At 41.3% G+C, this 23,893-nt stretch overlaps 1 protein-coding gene across 1 annotated transcript; it reads left to right on the forward strand.

Moving 5' to 3' along the window:
* The first annotated feature begins 3,540 nt into the window (after positions 1-3,540).
* LOC147891196 (cholesterol 22-monohydroxylase CYP90B52-like) lies at positions 3,541-21,561 on the forward strand. Its single transcript, XM_087389177.1, has 10 exons — positions 3,541-3,746; positions 3,838-4,162; positions 4,272-4,424; positions 4,600-4,836; positions 4,987-5,076; positions 5,175-5,253; positions 5,367-5,473; positions 5,572-5,696; positions 5,864-5,956; positions 21,438-21,561. The coding sequence occupies exons 1-10, from the start codon at positions 3,541-3,543 to the stop codon at positions 21,559-21,561; spliced, it is 1,539 nt and encodes a 512-aa protein (XP_087245303.1).
* The last annotated feature ends 2,332 nt before the right edge of the window (positions 21,562-23,893 follow it).

Consider the following 23,893-nt stretch of genomic DNA (forward strand, 5'->3'; position numbering starts at 1 on the left):
CAAATAAAGTAACAAGAAAACAATTCCCAATACAACGTGCTACAACTCGAACAATACATTGTTCACAGGGATTAACTCTAGAACAAGTAGTTTTCTTTCCCAAAAATGTTCATAGACATGGCCTAACATATACTGCACTCTCACGTGCAGGTTCAAAAGAAAACTTATATCTTCTATCACCACTGATAACTTCAAACTTCCACGTAGATAGCATCATTGAACAAGAATCGGCACGACTATTAACAGAATCCCCATGGCAATTTTCAATCTTATGAATACAAGAGTTACATTTAACCCACCATACTATAATGACATTAAACACTAATTCCTTACCAGCACATGCAGATGACCTAAAAGCACACTACTTGATCGAATATAGCCATGTTATTTGTTTGACAGAGATCAACACACAGCAATTGACCATGTATTTTCCAAGCGACAAATATAAATCAATCACAGCTCCTAGCAGATATGTAGCAATCCTTCTATATGGTAAAAAATGCAAATTTTCACAAAAAAACAAACACACAAACAACAACTGATTATGACATAATAGAAACAAAATTAGACACTGAGAGAGGCCTGAAGGAGGCCCGTCCCTTTATATCGTAGCGATTTATCATTTGCCATCTAGTAATACAAACTCTTTCTTGACAACAATTAGCAATAAAATAAAAACAATTCCCAGTGCTTTCCCAACATTTATCCTTGGTGACTTCAATATCAATATGTTTGCAAGAAATAAAGAGAGCGAAGATTATTACAAACATTAATGTCTTCAAATAACCTAGTGCTAGTAAACAACTTACCAACAACACATCACAAATCACTTTTACATCATATATGGACAAATGCATCGTTGTTAGAATCAATTATCAACATATACCAATCTATTGGTCAGATCATGATGCAGTTATACTATGCCATAACACATGCTTTGATAAAAAATACCCAAAAAATTTTGCTACTAAAATACTTTGCGCTTAAAAACTAGAAGCTTGAAGATGATATCACTAGATTTCTAGATTTCAATATCTCCAAACCATCTTTTATGTACCACGCTTGCTAGACATACGAACTTGCCCAACACTGCTTCGATGCCAAGAAGTAAGTTACACAAAAAGTTATTTCTTTCATGAAAGAAATTCACAAATCATGAACCAAGCTTACTGATGCCACTAACCAATTTTCATTCAACTTCTTGCTAGGTGATACTGGAAGACAAGTTTGCAATCCAACAAGCAGAATTACGAACTACTGCACTGATAATCATCAAAAGTCAATTCAGCTTCATAAGGTACCTCGCATCAACAAAAGCCAATTCAGCCTTGCATCAACATCTACTACATCTACTCCATCATTTCAAGGATAGCATGCCAAAAGCGTTTTCATGAGCTAGTCAACTTTGTGTTCATTGGAAACAAATACAAAGTATCTTGCGAGAAACTCTAAATGAGCGAACCTTATAGATGAAAGCATAAATGTAAATGTTTTATCAATGGCATTTATTTAAGAAATTTGAAAAAAAGAGTACTCCTTCAAATGCACAATCTCTTTGATATAGAACATAGTCGATGGGGGCAGTGTGCCCCCTTGTTTGTATTGCTGTGCAACTCCATGGGCAGTTTGTTGCGCCGTGATGGCTCACTTGAGTGTAATCAGATGCCATGCGTTTGCTTGTTTTGTTCAGCAGCTGCTTGCTTGAGACCAGCTTCTGGCATCGAGAGGCCTTGGCTTCTCCCAAAAAAACAAACACACAAACAACTGATTATGACATAATAGAAGCAAAATTAGACACTGAGAGAGGCCTGAAGGAGGCCCGTCCCTTTATATCGTAGTAATACAAACTCTTTCTTGACAACAATTCACAAAATTCTTTCAGTGGAGCCTTCAACATGGGCACAGTCGGTGGCATGACGAAATTCTCCCAACATGTTTCATCATCGGCCGTGGCCAACCGATCGGAATGACTCCCCCGAGGCACCTTTGCGGTTTAAGAGAAAGCCCTTATTATAAATAAAATTGCTCCATGCCGTACCTGCGTCAGAACAAGGATCCCTGGAATTCTATCGTCGCTGTAGCCTGTGCTACTACAAGTGGCTTCTTGCAGATGCGGCACGGCTTGTCCGCCTCTCGATTTGCAAAACAACTTGACTGAACGTTAATTACATACCCAGACTGTGAATTCGAGAACCCAATCGCGTGGAGCTGCGGGAGCATGCTGATTTCGCATTTAATGATCTCAGCACGCACTGCAAAAACGATTTAAAGATCTATTTCACGTAGAGATTTATGACTTATAATCGTTGCTCCAGTCCACGCTTCGGTCTCCGACTCTTGGACCTGTATTAACACCGGACAAAGGTTGATCAAAGATCGAAGAAACACCGGACAAAGTCTGATCAAAGATCGAAGAAAGAAAACGAAGGCCAAAATCACGGCAAGGAAATCGATGTCGACTGATACATGGGACTTGATGGAAGGAAAAGACGGCGATCAGCAAAACAGAGCGAGACAAAGAGAGAACATTTTGTCTAGTCTGCATTTACTCCCGTTTCAACCACGCAAAACGCTCGAGACTGCATAAATTGCGCACACCCAAAATTGATGTGTGTGCAGTCGTGGACAGTGGAGCAACCTGATTCTTTGGTTGGCAACTTGTCTCCCTTCCGCTGATTCTTTGGTTGGCTCCCTTCCGCCAGAGGGCTGGCATATATGCCAACCCACGCCAACGTGGGAACCTTCTCTTATCACCCCGCCCTCAATCTGAGCGAAGCTCCGGCCGGCCGCCTTTACAATTCTGATTCGTCACCACATGCGCCTGATGATCACGCCCTGCTCCTTCCAGAGGATTCTGGTCATCAATCATCAATGCCTCTAACTGACAAGGAGATGTACACGGCGCACGCCCGTAGGAGACGCTGATGATCCGTCATGTTAACGCACTGGTTGTGCGTGCTTCTGCTGGCAACGGACAGCAGCTCCAGTCACGCAATCGTGAAATGCGTACCTCTACCCTGGTCCCTCTGATCCGGTTTACATGAGCTGCAAGTGTAATAAGACGCAACTGGTCTCTGTCGTTACTCAAATCCAACGTATCCTATTTAACGCATTTAATCTAAATTGCTCGAGTAATAAGGTTCGATCTTCGTGTCCCTTGCTCATCGCCTCACGAAAGATCGGCCTTGAATAAGAGTTCATATTTTTGCAATAGCTGTGCCGACGCATACCTCCTTGATCGTTCACGCTTTGGTGCTGCGGACCGACAAGGATGCAGGAAATCTACTTAGAGACGCTTTGGCAAAAGCGTTATATCCCGGTTGAAGAATCATTCGAAATTCGAAGACCAAGCTGCCCGCGCAATTAAAAGTGCGTTCAATGCATATAAATTATGTAATCAGAGCCAGACAACGTGATTATAATTGGAAGTTGGAACAACCAGAGCAATATAGACCTTGGTTGTCGACAGATATAAGTAGTGGTTGCCAACCATGTTATTAGGCAAAGCGGTACTCTTGAACTCCTTGTATCACCCTAATAATGCCTCTCTCCTCCATCGCAATTGCCGGACTCACCGGGATATCCATATGGGCCTTTTTACTTTTCTTCTTTTCAAGATGGTCGAGTCGGCAAAGAGGGATTCCGCCTGGCTCGATGGGATATCCCTTGCTTGGCGAGACTGCACATTTCCTAAGACCACACAACGCACTGTCAAACGGGGGATTCATGGAGTACCATCAACAACGGTAAGAGTCTTATAGATTTCCTGCAACTGATGCTTGATATAGATTACGAAAGATCCACCCATGGTTCTCCTGATCTTTAGTATCCATGCAGTTTTGGAAATATTTTCAAGAGCCACTTGTTCGGACATCCAACAATCATCTCCGCCGATCCGGCTTTCAATAAGTTCATCTTGCAAAGTGACGGTAGATTGTTCCAAACAAGCTACCCCAGATCGGTATGTACGATCTTAGGCAAGTGGTCCATGCTTGCGCTTGTTGGTGATAATCACAAGCAGATGCGCTTAATAGCAGTGAACTTCATGAGCCGTGACAAACTGAAGAACGTGTACCTTGAAGAAATTGAGAAGCACGTTTCCTTCTTGCTGAAAGGTTGGCCGACCGAGGGTACCTTGTCAGCTCAGCAACAGGCAAAAGAGGTAAAGCTATCATTAAATGTTTGCTATTGTTTGGTGTTGACTAGTATATTCATGAGTTTTTTGAGTATCAATCATGCACCTACTTTCGCCAATGGGTCACGAATTGCAGTTTACATTCAACTTCATGGCCGAACAAATGTTGAGCTTGAATCCTGGTGAGCCGGATATGGAGTTTTTCATGAAAGAGTATCAAACTTTTCTAGAAGGGTTAATTGCGGTTCCAATCAATCTGCCTGGCTCTACTTACAACATAGCTCTAAGAGTACGTGACGCTACCAGATTGTCCGTACGTTCTTGTGTCTTTGAGTGATTACCTTTAACGTATATCTGGTTCTGGTTATGTTAGTGCTATATTCAGGAAGCTCATGCTATTCCTGAGCAAATATTTTCTATATTTTCTATGTTGTGCCTGATCGTTCTTTCTGTAACAAAAACAGTCCAGAGGTAGAATATTGCGGAAACTTCGAGATATCATAGATGAGAGAAAGCAAAATCCAAACATCAAGTATAAAGATTTTCTACAGTTCATTACGGAAGACGGCGCCTTGGAGATGGACCAGATACTAGACCTTGTGATGAACATGCTGTTTGCGGGTCATGAAACTTCGTCCGTCGCAGTTACCCTACTAATAAGGTTCCTGGCTACATCTCCTGAAGTATTGCTGGACCTGAGGGTAAGCCCTATTTAAGTTTCGCATGGGCTCGCATACTCTCTTTGATGCGATAAAATCTGCTAATTAAAGCAGATTCTTGTACTGTACGAACGACATCTCCGATTGGGAAACTACATTGAATCGGCATGAACTATATTTGCAATTGTGCAGGCAGAGCATGAAAAAATAAGGGCGGCGAAGGCCCCAGAGAATCAAAGATTATCCTGGAAGGACTATAGGAGCATGGAATATACTCAATGTGTACGTCAGAATTTGAAAATTTGAAATGCATTTGAAATCTATCTCGCAACGCAATTTGTACAAATAGGGTCTGACCCTACTCTGAAATTAATGTTCAGGTGATCAAGGAAACTTTGAGGCTGGGAAATGTAGTGCGGTTTGTTCATAGAAAAGCGATAAAAGACGTCTCCTTCAGAGGTGAGATGTCCTCTCCATCCGGCATCGGCATGCACTGATAGATTGGCACGTAATCATTTGGTAGGAGCAGAAGCAAGCAATTGTTGAATATGTAGCTGCTGCTGTCAATTTAGGCTACACTGTGCCAAAAGGGTGGAAAATCCTTCCTGTTTTCACTGCTCCTCACTTGAACGAAATGATATATGAAGATTCTCTCAAGTTCAACCCAAGAAGGTGGCAGGTAACCTCAATCATCGAATGTTTATAAGAGACGTCTACATCAGATCAACATTGTAGGAGTTAAAATCTAATCCTATGCATGTTATGCTGGGCTGGCAGAACTCACAGAAGAATGCAATGAATTACTTCACACCTTTCGGAGGAGGAATCCGGCATTGTGCGGGGATTGAGTTGGCAAAGCTGGAGTTGGCGATATTTTTACACTACCTGGTGCTACAATACGAGTAAGCGTTTTCCATCGATTGAGTGCGAAAGATGATATAAGTACTAGGGAATTAAGGGCAATCTTTTGATTGACTGCCCAGTATGATAATTATAATATAGCAATGTTCATAGGTTGGGAGAGATGATATCAAGAGCCTGAATGTCTGGTCTGTTTGAGTTTGAACAGTTGGGAAGTGGCCGATGAAGCAGATATTCCGATGGCTTTCCCATTTGTGAACTTTCCAAAAGGCCTCTCAATCAAGGTGAAGAGGAGGCCCAAGTGAAACTTTCTCATGGCGCATACGAATCCAAGACTTTCCTTCAAGTTTATGGGGCTGTTTTTGGCTTCTTCATGCTGATGCCACCTTAATATCTTTGTATGATGCCATATTTTGTTTTTCTAAACCCCATGGCATGCTTCTTGCAAAGTCTTATTTCTTACCATATTGATTGAATTTCTCTTTTGTAGAGGAAGGGAATATGGAATGTAAAGGCTAGTTTTCCAAAATCATCATTCATTTATTTAGTTGTTACTCATTACATTTATGCCTTGCGAAGATACTTTTTGTTTGTATTGTTGTAATATAATTGTCATTTACTAAATATTATGATGCATCTTTCAAGATTATTCCTATTTGACTAGACAAAATCTTAAAATGTCTTTTAAGCATGCCATGAGGACGTCCAATGACTTGTTTTCAGACCATGAGCTACTCTTTTTGTGTGCATACTACCATACATGTGCTCACCCACCCCTTTGCATGAGTGGGTGTATGTGTGTGTAGGTTATAGATCGAGGCATGGAATATATGTTGGTCTATCAATAATTTTGATTTCCATTCTAGAATAGAGAAACAAACATGATTGCAAATATTTTAATAAAAATTTGACACTTAATTAAAAATGAATTTTATTTTACCAATTTGAATGGGATGTAAAGGCACATGTTGATATGAGTGTTGAGATAATGATTTCTATATAGTGGCCATTCTTTTGTGATGCTTTTAAATTTGCTCCCACTATTTTTAGGAAACAATCTAATGTGAATTTCATTAAGAGCCATTAAAAAGGGCACCACATTGTAGTTAGTGTGTATGATAATTGAGTACATCATTAATGTTGCAAAAGGGCAATCACACAAGATGTTTAATGCTTAAAAGACATTGTCTTTGCATAGATAATGAGCCTACTTTTGTAAGAGACATTGTCTTTGCATAAGTAATAAGTTGATTTTGTAAGAGACACTTGGACGAAATTGGCTATGAGGGAAGTAGTTGGTAAAAAGGTTGAACTTGAAGTCAAAATTGGTAAGATTGTGAATGTAAGATAATAAATCCTATCAAAACTTACATGTTTTGCATAAAAGTTTCAAATACTAGCGAAGTAGTGACCATCGGCACATGTCAAACTCAAAATGAGATGTTGGAGGAGATAATTTAGAGGATGTACTACACAACTCATAAAGCACTATTAGCATGCTTGCCATCAAACAACGTTTGTACACATGCATCTATAGAAATTATTGGTTAAAATCAATTGAGCTATTAGATAAACACAAGAATGTTTATCTTGCTAATGGTATGAAGTTATCAATTGATAGAATCAAACATATCACAATTGAAGGCATCAAATAGCTACAACGATTCCAACTTGATGGATCACATAGAGACCATCTATCAAATGACATATTTTCTAACATTTGTTACCCATGATAAGAATCACTTATCAATTGACCAAGGATCAAGGATCAAACAATGACTCCTTAAAGGAGCAAGGTTATATTTTACAGTGAGAGATACAAAATTCTATAATAATCCTTATAGATGGTGTAAAATATGTGACTCTATAACTAGGCTAGCAATTAGTAGGAATATATGCATAATTACTTACAATGAAGGAAATTTTTGCATGTAAGGCTTAGGCATTTGAATTTCTGATCATTGCAATTCATAAAGAATTAAAGTTTGGTGCAAGGTCTACTAACAATCACCAAAGCAAAATGTTTTGATTGATGTGAGCATGGAAAGTAATTCGTACGCCATCTTTACGAGGAAGCAAATATGTTGCTTTTTTAATTGATGAATATAATTTTAAAAAATTAATCTACTTTATCCAAAAGTGCTCCAAGGCTTTTGATACACTCGAGGCCTTCAAGGCAACGATAGAAGCTCAATCAAGAAGATGATTGAGGAGTGGGAATGGAAAAAAGTACTTTTGCATAGGAGTTGACAAGTATGGCCACTTGAGGTAAACTACTACAATGGATACTCTATAACACAATAGTGTCGTTCATACAAAGAGTCGGATAGTGTGCATAAATATTTTTCTTGTTTTATTGATGAATATACTTTAAAAACTTATATACTTTATCAAAAATAGCTTCAAGGATTTTGATATGCTCTAGGCCTTCAAGACAATGGTAGAAGCTCAATCAAGGAGATGATTAAGGAGTGAGAGTGGGAAAAACTACTTGGGCATAGGGTTTCTCCAACTATGGCCCCTTGAGGTAGACTACAACAATGAATACTCTATAATGTAATATTGTTGTTGAGACAAAGAGTCAGATAGTGTGTGCAAACAAATGGTTTTATAAATTCTTTCTAGGCAGAAGTTCATAAATATCAAAATGTATTAGATTAATTGGTCACCAACCCATGGATTCAAAGGTAAGGTACTAGGGGGACACATGGACAAGAGTCAAACTCACAATGAGTATGAATTATTTTTTCATGTTAGTTTCATTAAGAAGCAGGACTTTAATATCGGTGTCAAAATTTTGTATGCCCTAATAAAAAATAAAGGTTTGAAACATTCACTAGTATTTGAAAGTTTATGCAAAAAATGTAAGTTTTGATAGGATTTATATCTTTTACTTCAAATTTAAATAAAGCATACTATGTTCTAACAATATTGGGAAACTAATAGAACTAGATGAATAAACTTTTGCTAAAATTTTATATAATATCAATATAGATTCAATAAAAGCATATATGCTCATGAGACATGTTTGAGTAGTTGGTTCAATAGCACATGCTCATATCTATAAGGATAAAAGTCACAAGCTTGCACCATTGAAAAGATGTACCTTTTATGGATACATCGTGAAAAGGAGGCATACATGTCATACAATCCAACCATTTCAAAAAATTTGGACTAAAAAAGGGGCCCTTCAGAGAATTACTTAAATATTAGCGGCTTGGATAAGGGAATATGGTATCCATGAAGGAGATTATGCCATGTGGACTTCTCTGTAACAGAGGCTCCCCAAATCTAGGGAAAATTTCAATTTTTTTCCAAATATCCCAAAAAATGTCATTGGTGGTTCACAATAAAAAATGATCTTTGGCAAGCCTGCCTTGACCATGTCAGGCCTCCTTATTTTCCTCCTAGGGCAAACTATCCCCTAGCTAGAACTATGCTCACATTTTCCATTTGGTTCAACCATTTGGCCCAAACTTTGACTTCCTAACTAGCTCTCCCCGTATTCTCTCTCTTCCAAGATGTTTCAAACATTCATTCCTGCCACTTTCTAGTAGCTGGTTTTAAAATATCTTCTTTCCACTCTTGCTTAGTCATTCTCTCTCCTCTTTGCTCACGTTTTTCTTCCACATTGGAAAATCTCTCAGAGAAACTTCTGTCCAAGCTCTGTTCATCCCTCTTCTCTTCCATTCATTCTCTACTTATGTCACTCTCTCTTCGAAACCAAAGTTGCGACCTAAATCTGCTTGGAAAGAGTGAGAAAAATGGGTGTTCTCTCATTTTCGGTTCTTTCCTCACCTTTTGAATGCTTGTTTGCATTCGTCTGTCCAGATGAAGTTGACTAGGAGCTTATATAGGGGCCTTGCAATCATGGCATACCTTAGTATGAATCTTCTATAGTATCCGGCATGTCCCATGAAGACTGGAATTCCCTTGGCATTTAGTGGGGGGAGAAGTTCCATGAGGATCTTTATTTTGTCCATGTCAGTTGTTGCAATCCCATGTTGAGAGACTATGTGTCCTAAGACTACTCCGTGTGTGACCAAGAATTGGCATTTTAGAGGATTCAAAGAGATGCCATAATCCCTGCATTTTTTAAGCACTTCTTCAAGGCATTTCAAGTGATCCTTTTTCCCTGAGTGTACACACAAGTCGTCGAGGAAGACTTGTAGGAACTTGTTGAGAATTTCCTTGAAGGTGGTGTACATTACCCTTTGAAAAGTAGATGGGGCATTGCATAAGCCAAATGGCATGAATCTGTATGTAAAAATTCCCCATTTTGTGGCAAACGTTGTCTTTGCCTAATCTTGAGGTGCAATTTGTACTTGGTTGTACCCGTTGAACCCATCCAAGAAGCTATACACTTCAAATCTCGCTACCCTTTCTAAAACTTTTTCGGTCAATGGTAGGGGATAATGATCTCTGATTGTTGCTGCATTGATGTTCTTGAGATTCACACATATTCTGAGCTTCTTGTTTTTCTTAGGAACAATCACAATTGGTGACACCCAATCGGTATGCTCGATCTCATAAATGAAACCAACCTCCAATAATTTTTCTAGTTCTTCATAGACATGGGTGCCATACTTGGGATTTGTCCTGTAAGGTCCACATACCTTTGGTTTGGATCCTTCCCTTATTGGTATGGTATGTACTACAACTTCTGGGAAAATCCCTTTCATTTCTTTGTAGGACCAAGCCATGCAATCTCTATATTCCATTAGCAATGCTTTCAATTCTTTTTCTTCTTTTAGAGTGAGTTGTTCACCGATGTATACCGGCTTTTCTTCTTCTCCGTCCAAGGCAAGATTAAGTTTCCTTGTCTTGGCTGGGTCCTTCCTAAACTAGGGTATCCTCAATATTCTCTGTTTCTTTGAGCTCTGATTCCCTGACTAGCCTAGGCATTGCTAATGTTGCTTCTCCTCTAGTGTAGTTTTTGAAGTAATCAGGAACTTCCCTTAGGCCTTCATGGCACTTTGAGGTGCTTGCTTGGCTGCTAGCTCCATTGGAAGATATTTGGTCCAATTCACATGTGCTCCCTTGTTCTTCTTTTTTATTACTATTCACCATTTCACTCTTCATTCTCACATTGGGTTTGAACTTTCTAAGCTTTTTGCTTTGTGAGACTAGTGATGGATTTTAAGTAGGAGTCTCAATCCCAAGGAGTGGTTCTTTGGCCATACAAACACCTTCAAGCCCTTTAGGATCCCATTTAAAATTTGGGGACTTGGGTGCTTTTGTGGGCTTAGTTAAGTACAATTCTACCACTCTGGTCTACATTCTTTCGAATTCGTTGAAGTGCTCTATCTTGGCCTTTTGGCACTGTACACCCTCCTTCTTTTTCCTGGACTAGTTGCTATTGGATAGTGCTGGAGGGTCGATCTTATTCAATGGCCATGAGTGCCTATAGCATTGCCAAGTCATTGTCAAATACTTGGCCTTCCAAGGTTGCATTATCAACATCTGTTTCCATATCCCAATCTATGTCGGCACCGTAGCCTTCTAGTTGGATCATTTGGGCATCCACATCTGGTAACATTAGATGTGTTGTTTTACAATTATTTATTGTAGCCAACGTTTGTATCCAATTGTTGATGTCACTTTGTGTATCCCCTTCTATGGGCTTTAGTGCATTGGTAGTTACAGGGGATGCATGACTGGTGGCTGTAGTGGAAGAAGTGTCTTCAACTTTTCTAGGAGTAGTGGGTTTGATTTCCCCTGTTCCCAGATTTATCTTGACAAAGGTTTCTCTATTTTGGATAGTGATCCCATTAGTGCCCCAATCATGGAGTACTGACGTTTCTCATAGCCATGGTCTTCCCAACAATATCTGGTATGCTGTGGCGCCCTTGGAAAGATCCAAGATAGTAAACTGGAGCATGAATCTTACTCCAGTAATTTTTGTTGACACATTGTAAAAACGATACCCAATGGCTTCATTTACGTGTGGTCAGCTAGGCGGATGTTAAATGTGGCCTTCTGCATTGGAGGTAGGCCCCATTCGTCATATAGCTCTCTTGCCAAAATGTTTATTCTGGCTCCACCGTCCACTATTGCCAGGTATTGACCAAAGGCTTTATGCTCCAACGGGATGGTTACATTTTTTATGTCATCCCGAGCATCGAATTTTACCAAAATTGCATTTTCTTCTTCTTCAGGTGGGGGAAGCATTGTGAAGATTCAATCCATCCCTTGAAACTTTCCCACATTGTAGGGAATTTCTTAGTAAGGTCCCAATTGGCATTGTGACTAGGCAGCTTATCAAGCTTGCTAGTGCGGTGCCATCCAATTGGGGATGTTTTGCATGTTGCTCTATCACCTCTTGGAAGTTGTTGGGATCAATCACTATGTCAATGCTGGGTGCTGATGGTGCTCTGACCTCTGCTGCTGCCATCTTGTCTGCCTCAAATTTTTCTTGTTCTTGTTGAACCCATTGCTTCAAGGCTTAGTAGCATGACTTTTCAGTTTTAACATTGGGGTATGCTTCCTTGGCTCCTTGGGTGGCACTTTCCATGGATGTGCTAGGCATGGTGTGTTGTGGGATTGGCATGGCTTGTTTTTCCAGAGAGCTCTTTGCTTTTTAAGTGGAAAGGAGCTTTTTCTGTGCCGCTTCTTTCTGATGTCTTGTTATGATCAGGACTGACTGTGACGCCACACTGTGATTTTCCACACTTATCATGCCCAGGGGTACATCAGGTTTGAGGCTTTGCTCTTAGTGGGAAATCCATGCAAGCATGCCCAAAACTCCGCATTCCCTACACACAGGTTGGAATGAAGTGGGATTACCCTTGTGTGGGCATTCTGCTATGCGATGGTTTTCTCCACCACCAAAACACTTGATGGGTGTTCGATATGTGGTGGGCCTGACTTGATTAGCATACACCGAGATGAGTCCTTTTTCACCATCCATGTAGTACATAGGGCATTCTGTTTCATACTCATAGTGAGGTTCCAACTCTTCAGGTTGGAGTTGTTGCACCGGAACTACTGGAGCAAGAATGGGGGCCCATGGATATTGCAGAGGATTGGGATTCCTCATTATTTGAGGCACTTTTGTTCTCACCAGGAGTGGGTTGAGACGTGGCACTTATGCATTAGGTGCTAGTGCCAATTGTCTGTACACTGGGATTTGCGGCTGTTGGTACTGTTGGGGCCGGGGTTGTGCTACCCTCATATTGTAAAAACAAGTATTTACATCATGCCCTATAGCATTGCAAATGGGGCACCGTAACACTGGAACTGAGCCACTTTCGGTGGGTTTAGTCTGTTCCTTAAGATTGGGCATTCATTGGCTATATGATTGGCCATAAAGTGTGGGCACCAAACATTTTCTCTCTGTGGGTACTGTGGTGGCTGAGAGACACGCAGCTTTTGCTTGATGGCCTGCATCATTTCATCTTTTACTCTTAAGGCCATGGCTTCCACTCTATCCTCAGTGGTGTGATCTTTATGTGAAGTGCTTCCCTTCGTTGAAGATTTCTTGTCACGTTGACTTGATTTGTAGCCATCACTATCGCTGTCAGAATCGGTCATGCCATCCTCAATGTCAATTGCAGTTTCATGAGCGTCACTGAAATGTGCATAGCTATTGACTTTTTCCATGTCCTTGTTGCGAATGGATTTCTTTAGGCCAGAGATGAACCATGCTATGAGGTACTTGTCGTCTAGGCGGGGATCACATTTTGCTATTAATATTTTCATTCTTCCCCAGGTATGTTCTAACCTTTTCTTTCTTGCGCATATCTATATTGCCGAGTTGTAATGCGGGGTCATCTTGTAGCCTTTCTGTTTGGAATCTTCTTCTGAACTGGTTAGATAGCAGTGCCCATGTGGCTCTCTCCTCTATGAGAAGGTCGAGGTCCCATTTTGAAGCCTCATTGGTTAGGGCCATCAAGAACCAAGCGGCTTTGGTTTCATTTGACTGGTCGCCTCTAGCACAACATGCTACATCGAAGAGTTGAAGGAACTTGGCGGGGTCCCCTCATCCATTATACTTTGGCATTTCCAATTTACCAAAGTGTCATCTGCCATTGTTATTGTTGTTGTGGTTGTGTCATTCTTTAAGGTGTTCTCATGGACTTTCATTGTCACTACTTATTGCTTCTTCAATTGTGATTTCCTTTGTGCTGCTTGTCGATGGTGAGAAGTTGAATTCTTAAAGAGCGTCAAGGACCGAAGAAAGCTCATGAAAGTATGCAAGGGCTAGTCTTCCTCCAGATTTGAGGTGCATAAACAAGTCCTATTTGTGACTTTCAGGTGGGTGCATATGACTACAAAGTCCGATTATGATTTCGACATTTGTGGACTTGAAAATGGTAAAAAATAAGCAAGCGGTGGGTCAAAATTAGTGCCTACATTAGGCAACTACCGTAGCCCAAAATTGATGGTTAAACACTTCAAAAATCTTCATTTACAACAATAGATCTTTACATGCATAAAATCTGAGTTCCAATCCGGGTGCAATTTGGTCTTTAAACGGCTGTGATACGGGCTCCCAAAAAAGGACTCAAAATTGTTAGGGGGGTTAGAGATGAGTTAGTGTCATAGGGACCGGCGTGTTAAAAATGTGCCTAGGTTTGTTCCACGTGAGTGGGAAAATGTGTTGGTGTAGATGGATTGTCAATCGGAGGTCATGATGGAATCTTATTAGCAAAATTGTGCAAAAAAGGGGCCCACACGAGGGCGCATATTGGCGAGTGTTATGGATGCCTAAATGGTGTGGCATTGGCTAGAAAAAGCTCTCATAGCTTAATGGTTTTGTGTGTGAAGTTGTGGTTCAATTTGGGTCCAATTCAGGTACCAAACGGGCAAGATATGGACCCTCAAAGTTAGGGGATTTTATGGGCCCTTTGGTCTTTATGTCTAAGTGTCAATTGACTTTAAGTCTAACTGAGAGGGAGTAACTGACCCAGTTTAGTTGACCTAACTGACCTAATCTAGTTAATATAACTGGTAGTTAGCCTCTAACCTAACTGTCCTAACCTAACGATGGGTTACACTGATCGAGGTTAAGCTATCCTAACTCTTTAGTTAATCTGACCATCTACCAATTAATATAAACTAACTGTGGTTAGATATAACCTAACTAGAATTGGTTAGATCTTAACCTAACTAAGGTCCAAACTAACCTAACTATGGTTAGCTTTTTAGGATTAGTTTAACTCTCTTTTTTTTCCCTTTTTTTTTTCAAGGGCAAAAGGGGGGGGGGCATCAGTGGTGGAGGTTTTTTTTTTGGGGGGGGGGGTTTAAAGAGGCAGATGGGGGAGTGGTTTGCAAAAGGATGGGGGGAGGCAGTATGATGGAGGGCCTTAAGGCCCTTGTGGTGGATGTGGCTAGGCGGGTGGCTAGGTGACAGGCAAAGGCACTGCGGTTGGCTAGCTGCCCATGGGGCAACCAAAGCCAAGGCCTCAAGTCTTTATGGCCTTATAGGTAGGGAGAGGGGGGGAAAGGGGGGGGGGGAGAGAGAGAGAGAGAGAGAGAGAGAGAGAGAGAGAGAGAAGGGGGGGGAGCAGGAGAGGGGGAGAGAGAGAAAGAAGAAGGGGGGGAAGAGAGAGAAGAAAGGGGGGAAGAGAGAGAGAGAGGGGTGACAAAATATGAAGAGGGGAGAGGAGAAGAGTGGAGATGAGGAGAGAGGGCACAGCTAGAGAGCACACCACAAATGACTAACTGTACACTAGATTTAGTTGAAAAAATAGAATATATACAAACCCATTTAGGGTTAGGGTTAGGGGATCTAACCCTTTCCTTTATAGCACTCTATAAGGTTACTCCTATGCACATATGATCACATGATGGTGCTATGCACATGTCATCACATGATGTTGAGTGTGAACTCTCAACACCTTCCCTCAAGATCAACATCATGAAGTAGGCCTTCCCTCAAGATGATGATTCTAGGGAATAGAAGAAGGACTAAGCATTACATTCCATCACACCCCTTTAATGGCAATGTCCTTCCTCTGCATCAAACCAAGACCTAGTCAGTGTTTCTTGAATAGCTCTTTACCGAGTGGTTTGGTAAAGGTGCCTGCAACATTTTCTTTGCTATCACAATGCTGTAGTGTCATGTCACCAAGTAACACTCTTTCTCTGATGAAGTTCTCTCTGACATCAATGCGCTTTGTCCTAAAGTGATATATTGGATTCTTGGCCAATGCGTGAGCCGATTGATTATCACAGTTTATTGTTGTTGGCTTTGAGTCATCAAAGTAATTTGTTTCTGCCAATAATCTTCTGATCCATATAGCCTCACATGCACCTGTAGTGAGTGCTCTATATTCTACTTCAGTCGAAGACAAAGAAATAGTTGGTTGTTTGTTTTGACAACCATAATATAGCACCTTGACCAAGGAAAAATGTATATCCTTGTGTCGATCTCCTGGTCTCATGATCTCGCCATCGTCACTATCATAGTATCCATGCAACCGTGGATCACTTCCTCTATATTCTATCCCAAACTCTCTTGTATCTCTGATGTATCTTAAGACTCTTTTGGCTACATTCCAGTGAGACTGTTTTAGATTTGCCATAAACTATGCTAGTGAGCTTACTGCATAACAAATATTTGGTCATGTGATTGTCAGATATATAAGAGATCCAATGAGCTGCCTATAGTATCTGTCATTGGCTATAGGCTTTTTTGAATCTTTAGTAAGTTTCAAACTTTGTTCCATGGGACTGGCTACAATCTTGCAATCTGCCATATGAAACTTCTTCTGGAGACTATCAACATACTTGAGTTGACTCATGAATATGCTATCTAAATCTCTCCAGAACTCAATTCCAAGACAATAGTGCATAAGTCCAAGATCTTTCATGTTGAACTCTGTAGATAAGTCTTGTTTTAGTTTTCTGATGAAGCTATCCTTGCTTCACGTCACAATCAAATCATCTACGTACAAAAGTGCAATAATAATGTCATCCCCTTGAACTTTGTAGTAGAGAGTATGATCTGCATTGGATTTCATGTATCCCATCCCAGATTAGCAAAATACTTGTCAATTCTACTGTACCAACTTCAGGGTGCTTGCTTTAAGCCATAGAGACTCTTCTTGAGATGGCAAACCTTATTCTCCTTTCCTAGTTCAACATAACCTGCTGGTTGTTGCATGTAGACTTCCTCGTCTATATAACCATTGAGAAATGCATTCTTGACATCAAGTTGGTACACATTCCATCTGCTGAGTGTCACTAGTGATATTAAGAACCATATGGAATCCATCTTTGCTACTGGAGCATAAGTCTCATCATAGTCCTGACCATATTGTTGTGCAAATCCTCTTGCAACTAGTTTGGCTTTGTATCTTTGAATACTGTCATCTGGATTGTACTTCACTTTGTATACCCATTTGTTTGCTATGGCCTTCTTTCCTGGTGGAAGGTCGCATAATTCCCAAGTATTATTCTTATACAAAGCATCCATTTCTTCATTCATAGCAATTTGCCATTCTGGCTTGCCTATTGCATCTTTGAAGTACACTGGCTCTTCTGTAGCCGTGATGGTAGTCATAATTCCACCTGAATTACTTTGCCTTTCTAAGCATATGTCAATCTGGCTGAAGGTCTGCTTTCCCTAGTAGACCATTTGAGCTGTTGTGGCTCTACTTGGGGTGTTGCTGGGGCAATTCTTGCTCTTCTTCATCAACTTGTTCTATAGATGACTATGAAGTCGATGCTTCCATCTCCTGTGTAGGTGAGGTTTCTGATTCCTCGTCAAAGATTACATCTCTAGAGATAATGACTGCAGTTGATGGGATCATACAATTTATATGCTTTGCTTTCTTCACTGTAGCCAACCATGATGCATTTGCATGACTTCGCATCTAATTTCCTGCGATGATCAGCATGTATGTGGGCATATGCTATGCAACCAAATATGCAGAGATGCCCAATGTGTGGCTTGTGTCCAGTGAATGCTTCATAAGGAGTCATACCTTGTATCGGTTTGGTAGGAAGCCGATTAAGCAAAGAGTTTGCAGTGGCTATTCTTTTTGCCCAATATTGATTCAAAAGATGCTTCTCCCTAAGCATTGCTCTAGTCTGCTAAAGTCCCATTCTTGCTTTTAGCTCTTGCATTCTGCTGAGGAGTGTCTGCACATGTGAATTGTCTTCAAATGCCGTGATTTTTGCAAAAGTTCATGAATGTTGAAGACATGTATTCACCTCCTCTATCTAATCTCGTGACCTTGATCTTTCTACTTGTCTAGTTTTCTACCATGGCTTTGAATTCTTGAAATCTGGAAAACACTTCAGATTTCTCTTTCAGAAAGTAGACCCAACAATATCTGCTGTAGTCATCGATGAAAGTCAATTAGTAAAGTGAACCATTGATGCTACGAGTCTAGGCATAACCCCATACATCTGTATGTATCAAATAAAGAATACCTCATGCACGAGAGGTACTTCTTCCAAAGTTGGTTCGCTTTTGTTTGCCGAAGTAGCATGCTTCGCAACTTTTCCAAGAAACTATAGCTTCAGAATCCCAATTGCCATATTCTCATTCCTGAGATCTAACAAGTACTTGAAATTAACATGACCATATCTCTTGTGCCATTTTGCAGATAGTGGCATCTGTTGCGGTTGAGCTGACATGACATGCCTATTTGGTATTGTAGCTAGCATTCTATATAAGCGTCCTTCCTTAACACATTTTGATACTAGTAGTTGACATCCTTTGGATTTGTCTCTGATAGTGCATTCATCACTGTCGAAGATGAGACTCTGTAATTGTGTTCCGTCATTTGACCTACTGACAAGAGGTTCTTGCTGAGCTTTGGAACATAGAGCACATCTTTCACCAATCCTTTCGTACTAGCAGTGAAATTGTTCATAGGGATAACACCTATCCCTTGAACTAGATTCGGTGTATTGTCTACTGTGTAGATGACATTTTTTTGTCCTTATAATGGCTTCATTTCTATGAACCATTCCTGATGATTTGTCATATGAGATGATGCACCGCTGTCGATATACCAAGGATCCTGTTCCACTTGGTCGACTTGATAGCTGAAGTCCTCTTTGGGATTGTAATCAGTGTCTAGGTACACTGTATCAATTTGATGCATTCCTCGCTTGCAAGAAACATATTCCCATGTTCATTTGCAAAATGACTGTGAATAGAATGTCCAGCACGATGATTTCCTCTCCGTCCAAAATTCCCTCGATTACTGCTGGATTGATCGCCTTGGTTGTACTGCTTCTTGCGGCAATGTCTTTCATAGTGTCCAAACTTGTGACAGTAGTTGCACTGAATGTTTGACATATTGGTGGATGCATTCCCTTGTCCTTGAAATCTTCCTCGGTTGGAGTGATTTCCTCTTTGCTGATTCTGATGTTGCTGAGGATGATGCTGATGTTGACTTTGATTTTCTTGCTGACGATGACCACTTTTCTGATATGATCTACCTCTACCTCTGCCTCTGCCTCTGCCTCTGCTTCTGTCTAAAGCTATGAATGCTTGATCATTAGAATGACCTTTTCGTGCTTGAATAGCTTGAGTCCTGAGTTCTTCACCAAGTAGGACTGACTGAAGTTCTTCCAGTGTCAAAATTTGTCGTTGGATGGCAATACTCTAGACTAGATTCTCATATCCCTCTCCTAGTCCATTCTGAATGACTTGAACCATCTCTGTGAGGTTCATAGTCTCTCCTACTACTGCAAGTTGATTGTTGTAGTCTTTTATGCGGACTACATAAGCATGACCGGTTTTGCTACTGTTGCAGAAACTCTGGTTGATCTGGTTTCTCAGTGTGAGAATCCTAGATGTGTTCTTAGACTCGTAGAGAGCTGCAAACATATCCCATGCTTCTTTCGATGTCTTAACTATGTTGAGCTATCCTAGCATGACATCTTGCACATTTTGCTTGATTAGATGATAGGCATACTTGTCTTTCTTATCCCATTCTGCCTGAGCTCGGGCAATGGCAAGATCTACTACTGGTGCGAAAACTATTTGTGTAGCTATAGATCTTGTTACTAGTGCTGTGACAATAGATGGAGTAGAGCTATTGGTGGCTGGATCATCCAATGGTCTAGGTGTAGACCCATCAACATATTCCCATTTGTCCTAAAGTACAAGAATGGTCTCCATTCAAGATTTCCATGTACCATAATTGGAGTTGTCTAACTTAATAAATGCCTCTAGATTAAGGTTGCTAGTCGAGACATGGTGCAAGAAATGTACTCAAAAGTGTCGTGAAAATCTCTGTATGAATCAACTGCAAATACACTGACTGTGCTAAGTGAAATCTCTAAACCGTCTGAAGATAGAACTCCAATATATAAAATTTGATCTGTATTACAAGGCTTGTGGCAATGATGCCAGGAATAGTCAAGAGGCTTTACAAGGCTAAAATGATGTGCACGATGCCATGAGATAGCCAAATAGGCTTTATAATGGTGGCATGTGTGTGTGAAATCAAGTGCTATGTGCCCATTGACTCAATCTGCAATGCCTCTATACTCTGTGAAGTCTACTCACTGAACTGATGAACGTAAGGTTTAAGGTAATGTAATGATGTGAAACTATATGTGAGCGTATGGACTGACTCCGAGTAGGTACTAGTTGGGAATTTTGGACATGGATTAGATTGGCTACTTGGGAAAATTTAAAGCGTCCCCTCTATGGCAATCTAGTCTACTATGATGAGTGATGAAAGAACAACAAATATTTCCTTTTCTTTTGTTCTTTTTAAGTGTTGGGTCAGATGCATTGATGTAGAGGCGAATGTGCATGAAGGAAGTGGCTTTGTCGACAGCGAGGCTCAAATGTGAGTCTAACTTGCACCAAAATGTGTGTGTGATGTGACGAGCGCGTAGAGCAAAAAATCGAGCAACTTTCATTTTTGGAGCACTCTCAAATTCTTCCTGGATCAAGAGATACAACTTGATCTAGGTGGAGGGGCAAAAGGAGTGCAATTGTGCTCATTGATGATGTGTCACTGTGGGTCACATGCAGTGATGATGTGGCATTGTGCCTAGCAAGAGATGTGCCAGTGGAGCCCTGTGCTGAGGTGGTAGGAGTGGTCACATGAAGTGACTATGGAGCACTATATGTGCCTGCAGAGGTCCAGTGTGCCACATGGCACTGATGATGTGGCATTGATGATGTGGCCCTAGTGACATGGCACTGATGATGTGGCCTTGGTGACATGGCATTGATGACATGGCAGATGACATGTCACTGGTGACATGGTAGATGACATGACATGGCAGATGACATGTGGCAGATGACATGTCACTGGTGACATGGCAGATGACATGTCACATGGACTGTTGATGTGGTTGTGATGATGTGGCTGATGAGCTGGCATAGTAACATGGCCTACTGATGTGGCTTGCTGATGTGGCAAATGTTGACTGGTCAACATGCTGATGTGGCAGAGTGTTGGATCACTGATGATGTGGCATGTGGATAGGATGTTCCATGTGGCACACTGTAGACCTAACCTAGGTGTTACCTTATCCTGCCACATGTCAATTGCTGGGAAGTCGGAATCTTGACCACTAACCACTTAACCCAAGGTCAATTGCACCTGACCCTGGTTAAGTTCTATCTGCCATGTGTACTAATATTGGAGGTTGTAATCTAGCAAGGTACTGATAGGATCTACTAGATTCCATCGACGAAACTTTGAAGCATGCTGAGCTTGGGAGCCCATGAGCTTCGTGTGCTATCGTGCGACTGTGGAGTTGGAGCTTGGCACTGCGCAAGGTCGTGGATCGACCGATTACTGTAGAGAAGGAGACGGGATAGCTGGTGCTGCTAAATCTTGGTGATGCAGGAGCTTTCGACGGGCTTTGTCTATTGTAGGAGAGGTGATGGAGCATATGAAAGAGCTTGCTGCAGTTGTAGCGTGGCATAGAGTTGAACGTGTGATTGCACCTGGAGCTGCTGCTGGTAGTTAAGTGAGCCTGGCAAGGTGTGCTACTGCTTGCAATCGGGCACTTGTTGATGACTAAAGAGCCAAGTATATTTGCTGTTGGAGAGAGTCATCTATGTGCACTTTAGGCGAGGCCGTCTTGTAGAAGGGAAGTCTTGGAGGCGTGTTGGTTGATCGTGAGGCGTAGGAGGTGTTGATGGCGTTGAAGTCGACATAGAGGCTGGCTGTTGAAGGAGCCGCTACTCAGTTGAGAGGCTTCGAGAGGCTTTAGACGGTTGTTGTAGGGCTTTAGACGGGTTGCCATCAGCAGGTACCTGGGAGATCTCGTTGTTGTAGAAGGAGGTCCCGTATGTGTTAAGATATCGAGCTCTACTCGTGATATGCCAGGGTGACCGTTGTGCATTTATGTCACCGACTTGCTAGTTACAAATGCGGTTGGTACACCACCTATGAATAATAGCTGGATGACAGCTATCCTTATGTACTCTAGTTCATGGCTCAGTTAATATGCCACCTTAAGTAGTTAGCTGAGTTTGGTTTGAGACCCACATATAGGGTTCTTCTATTTCTTTGTACTAGAGTTCTTTTGGCTTTCACAACTAAGAAGAGGAAAACTGTTTTCAGCCTCCACCTTTGTGTGTATTCCCCCATTGTGTATGTGAGAAAGCCACAAGTGAGACTCCTTCCTTCTCTCCCACTCTCTTCACATGGTACCAGAGCCTGGTTCGTGGTAAGGAGCTCAAGAAAGCAAACCAAGTTCGTGGTGTCCTAGTAAGAGGACCAGTGTTGCTTTCCTATTTCGAGTTTGGTAGCAAATCTCTGCAGGTTGCACAGTCGAAAAGTGCAAGAGTGCATTGTCTCAGATTGAGACGCCCTTCGTGGTGTGGCGAGAGGGCAGTATGTGCTGCAGGACCAAGTGAAGCCCTCGATGACTTTATTTTTTTTATTTGAGGCCATTTCAGGGCCCGTTTTGGAGGCGGAAGTTCTCCGCAAGCACTGAGAAAAAGGCCCTATTTCTACTGTGCGACCACTATTCTGCAGGTCAGTGAAAAGTTGCCATAGAAATTGCATAGTATGCCTGTGTGCAAAGATATTGGGAGTTACATAATCATCCTTATTGCCTGTTGATGCAAAATCGTCACTAGGAAGTGACTGTGTGGTCAAATACCACTTTCGTCAGTTTTGCAGATTTGCCCTTGTGAGGCAAAAGCTGTGTTTTTTGCAGTGACAGAATATTTTGCAGTGTTCTGTAATGGCGTCTGATTCTCTTTCACAGATTATCACTGAAAAGCTTGACAAGAACAACTTCCAAGCATGGAAGTTTAGAATGACGAATTTCCTTATGGGAAAACGCTATTGGGAGTTCATTACAGGAAATGAAGAAGAACCAGTTCTTCCTAATGTTCCCAATCAACAGGAAATGCAGGCATTTAAAGGATGGCATGAGAGAGCCAAAAAATTTATGTACTGGCTGTCTATCAGTATATCAGATTCTATGATTGTGCATATTCAGGATGCAAGTACGCCAAAGGAGGCATGGGATACTTTGGCAAAAATGTATAGCACAAATACGCAAGCCAAGAAAATGCAGCTCAAGCAGGAGTTGCACAATGTGCAGAGAGAAAATATGAGCATCAATGACTACCACATGAAGGTGAAGAAAATTGCAGATGCACTTGCTTCCATTGGGTCGCTAGTGGAAGATGATGATTTAGTTTCTATGACCTTGAATGGTGTAGGAAAGGATTATGCACAATTTCAGACATCCATTGCTGTCCGTGAAAAATTTCCTAATTTTGAGGAGTTGTTTGCTCTTCTAATTTCTGAAGCACAGAGAAATGGTGGTGCATCTTCTTCAAGAGGAACTTCAAAAGAAACTATCTTCTACTCAAATGCTAGAAGAGGTAGAGGCAGAGGTAGAGCAGGCCGATCTGGAGGCCATGGTAGAAATTAGAATATGCAGCAAACTCAAGAAAACCAGTCCTATGGAGGAGGACATGGTAACTCTAGAGGCAGGGGGAGCCAAAGATGTCGTGGTGGATGGCAGAGAGGCCAAAATGCAAACAGCAATGTTGAATGCTACTACTGTGGTAAAATGGGTCATATGGCTAAAGACTGCTATAAAAAGCAGAATGACATCATGAATGGAAAATTGCAGCAAGGGAATTATGCATCTTCTAGTAGATAGGGTGATGACAGAAATAAGCATCTGTTTATGGTGCAGCACATGACCAATTCTGTGACAAGTGCAGAAGAAAGCAATGATGTGTGGTATGTTGACTCAGGTGCATCAAACCACATGACAGGTCATGCAGAATGGATGCAAGATGCAAGGAAAATGGAAAGAGCAGGATTTG

The sequence above is a fragment of the Dipteris shenzhenensis genome, chromosome 18 (genome assembly GCF_047967505.1).
Source record: "Dipteris shenzhenensis isolate YYH24624 ecotype China chromosome 18, Dip_SZ_1.0, whole genome shotgun sequence".
Taxonomy (NCBI): Eukaryota; Viridiplantae; Streptophyta; class Polypodiopsida; order Gleicheniales; family Dipteridaceae; genus Dipteris; species Dipteris shenzhenensis.

Excerpts from the sequence above, each read along its gene's own strand:
- LOC147891196 (XM_087389177.1), top strand. The coding sequence starts at position 3,541 with ATGCCTCTCTCCTCCATCGCAATTGCCGGACTCACCGGGATATCCATA. Across the intron at positions 4,163-4,271 it reads CTCAGCAACAGGCAAAAGAG|TTTACATTCAACTTCATGGC; the intron begins GTAAAGCTATCA and ends CACGAATTGCAG. Across the intron at positions 4,837-4,986 it reads AAGTATTGCTGGACCTGAGG|GCAGAGCATGAAAAAATAAG; the intron begins GTAAGCCCTATT and ends GCAATTGTGCAG.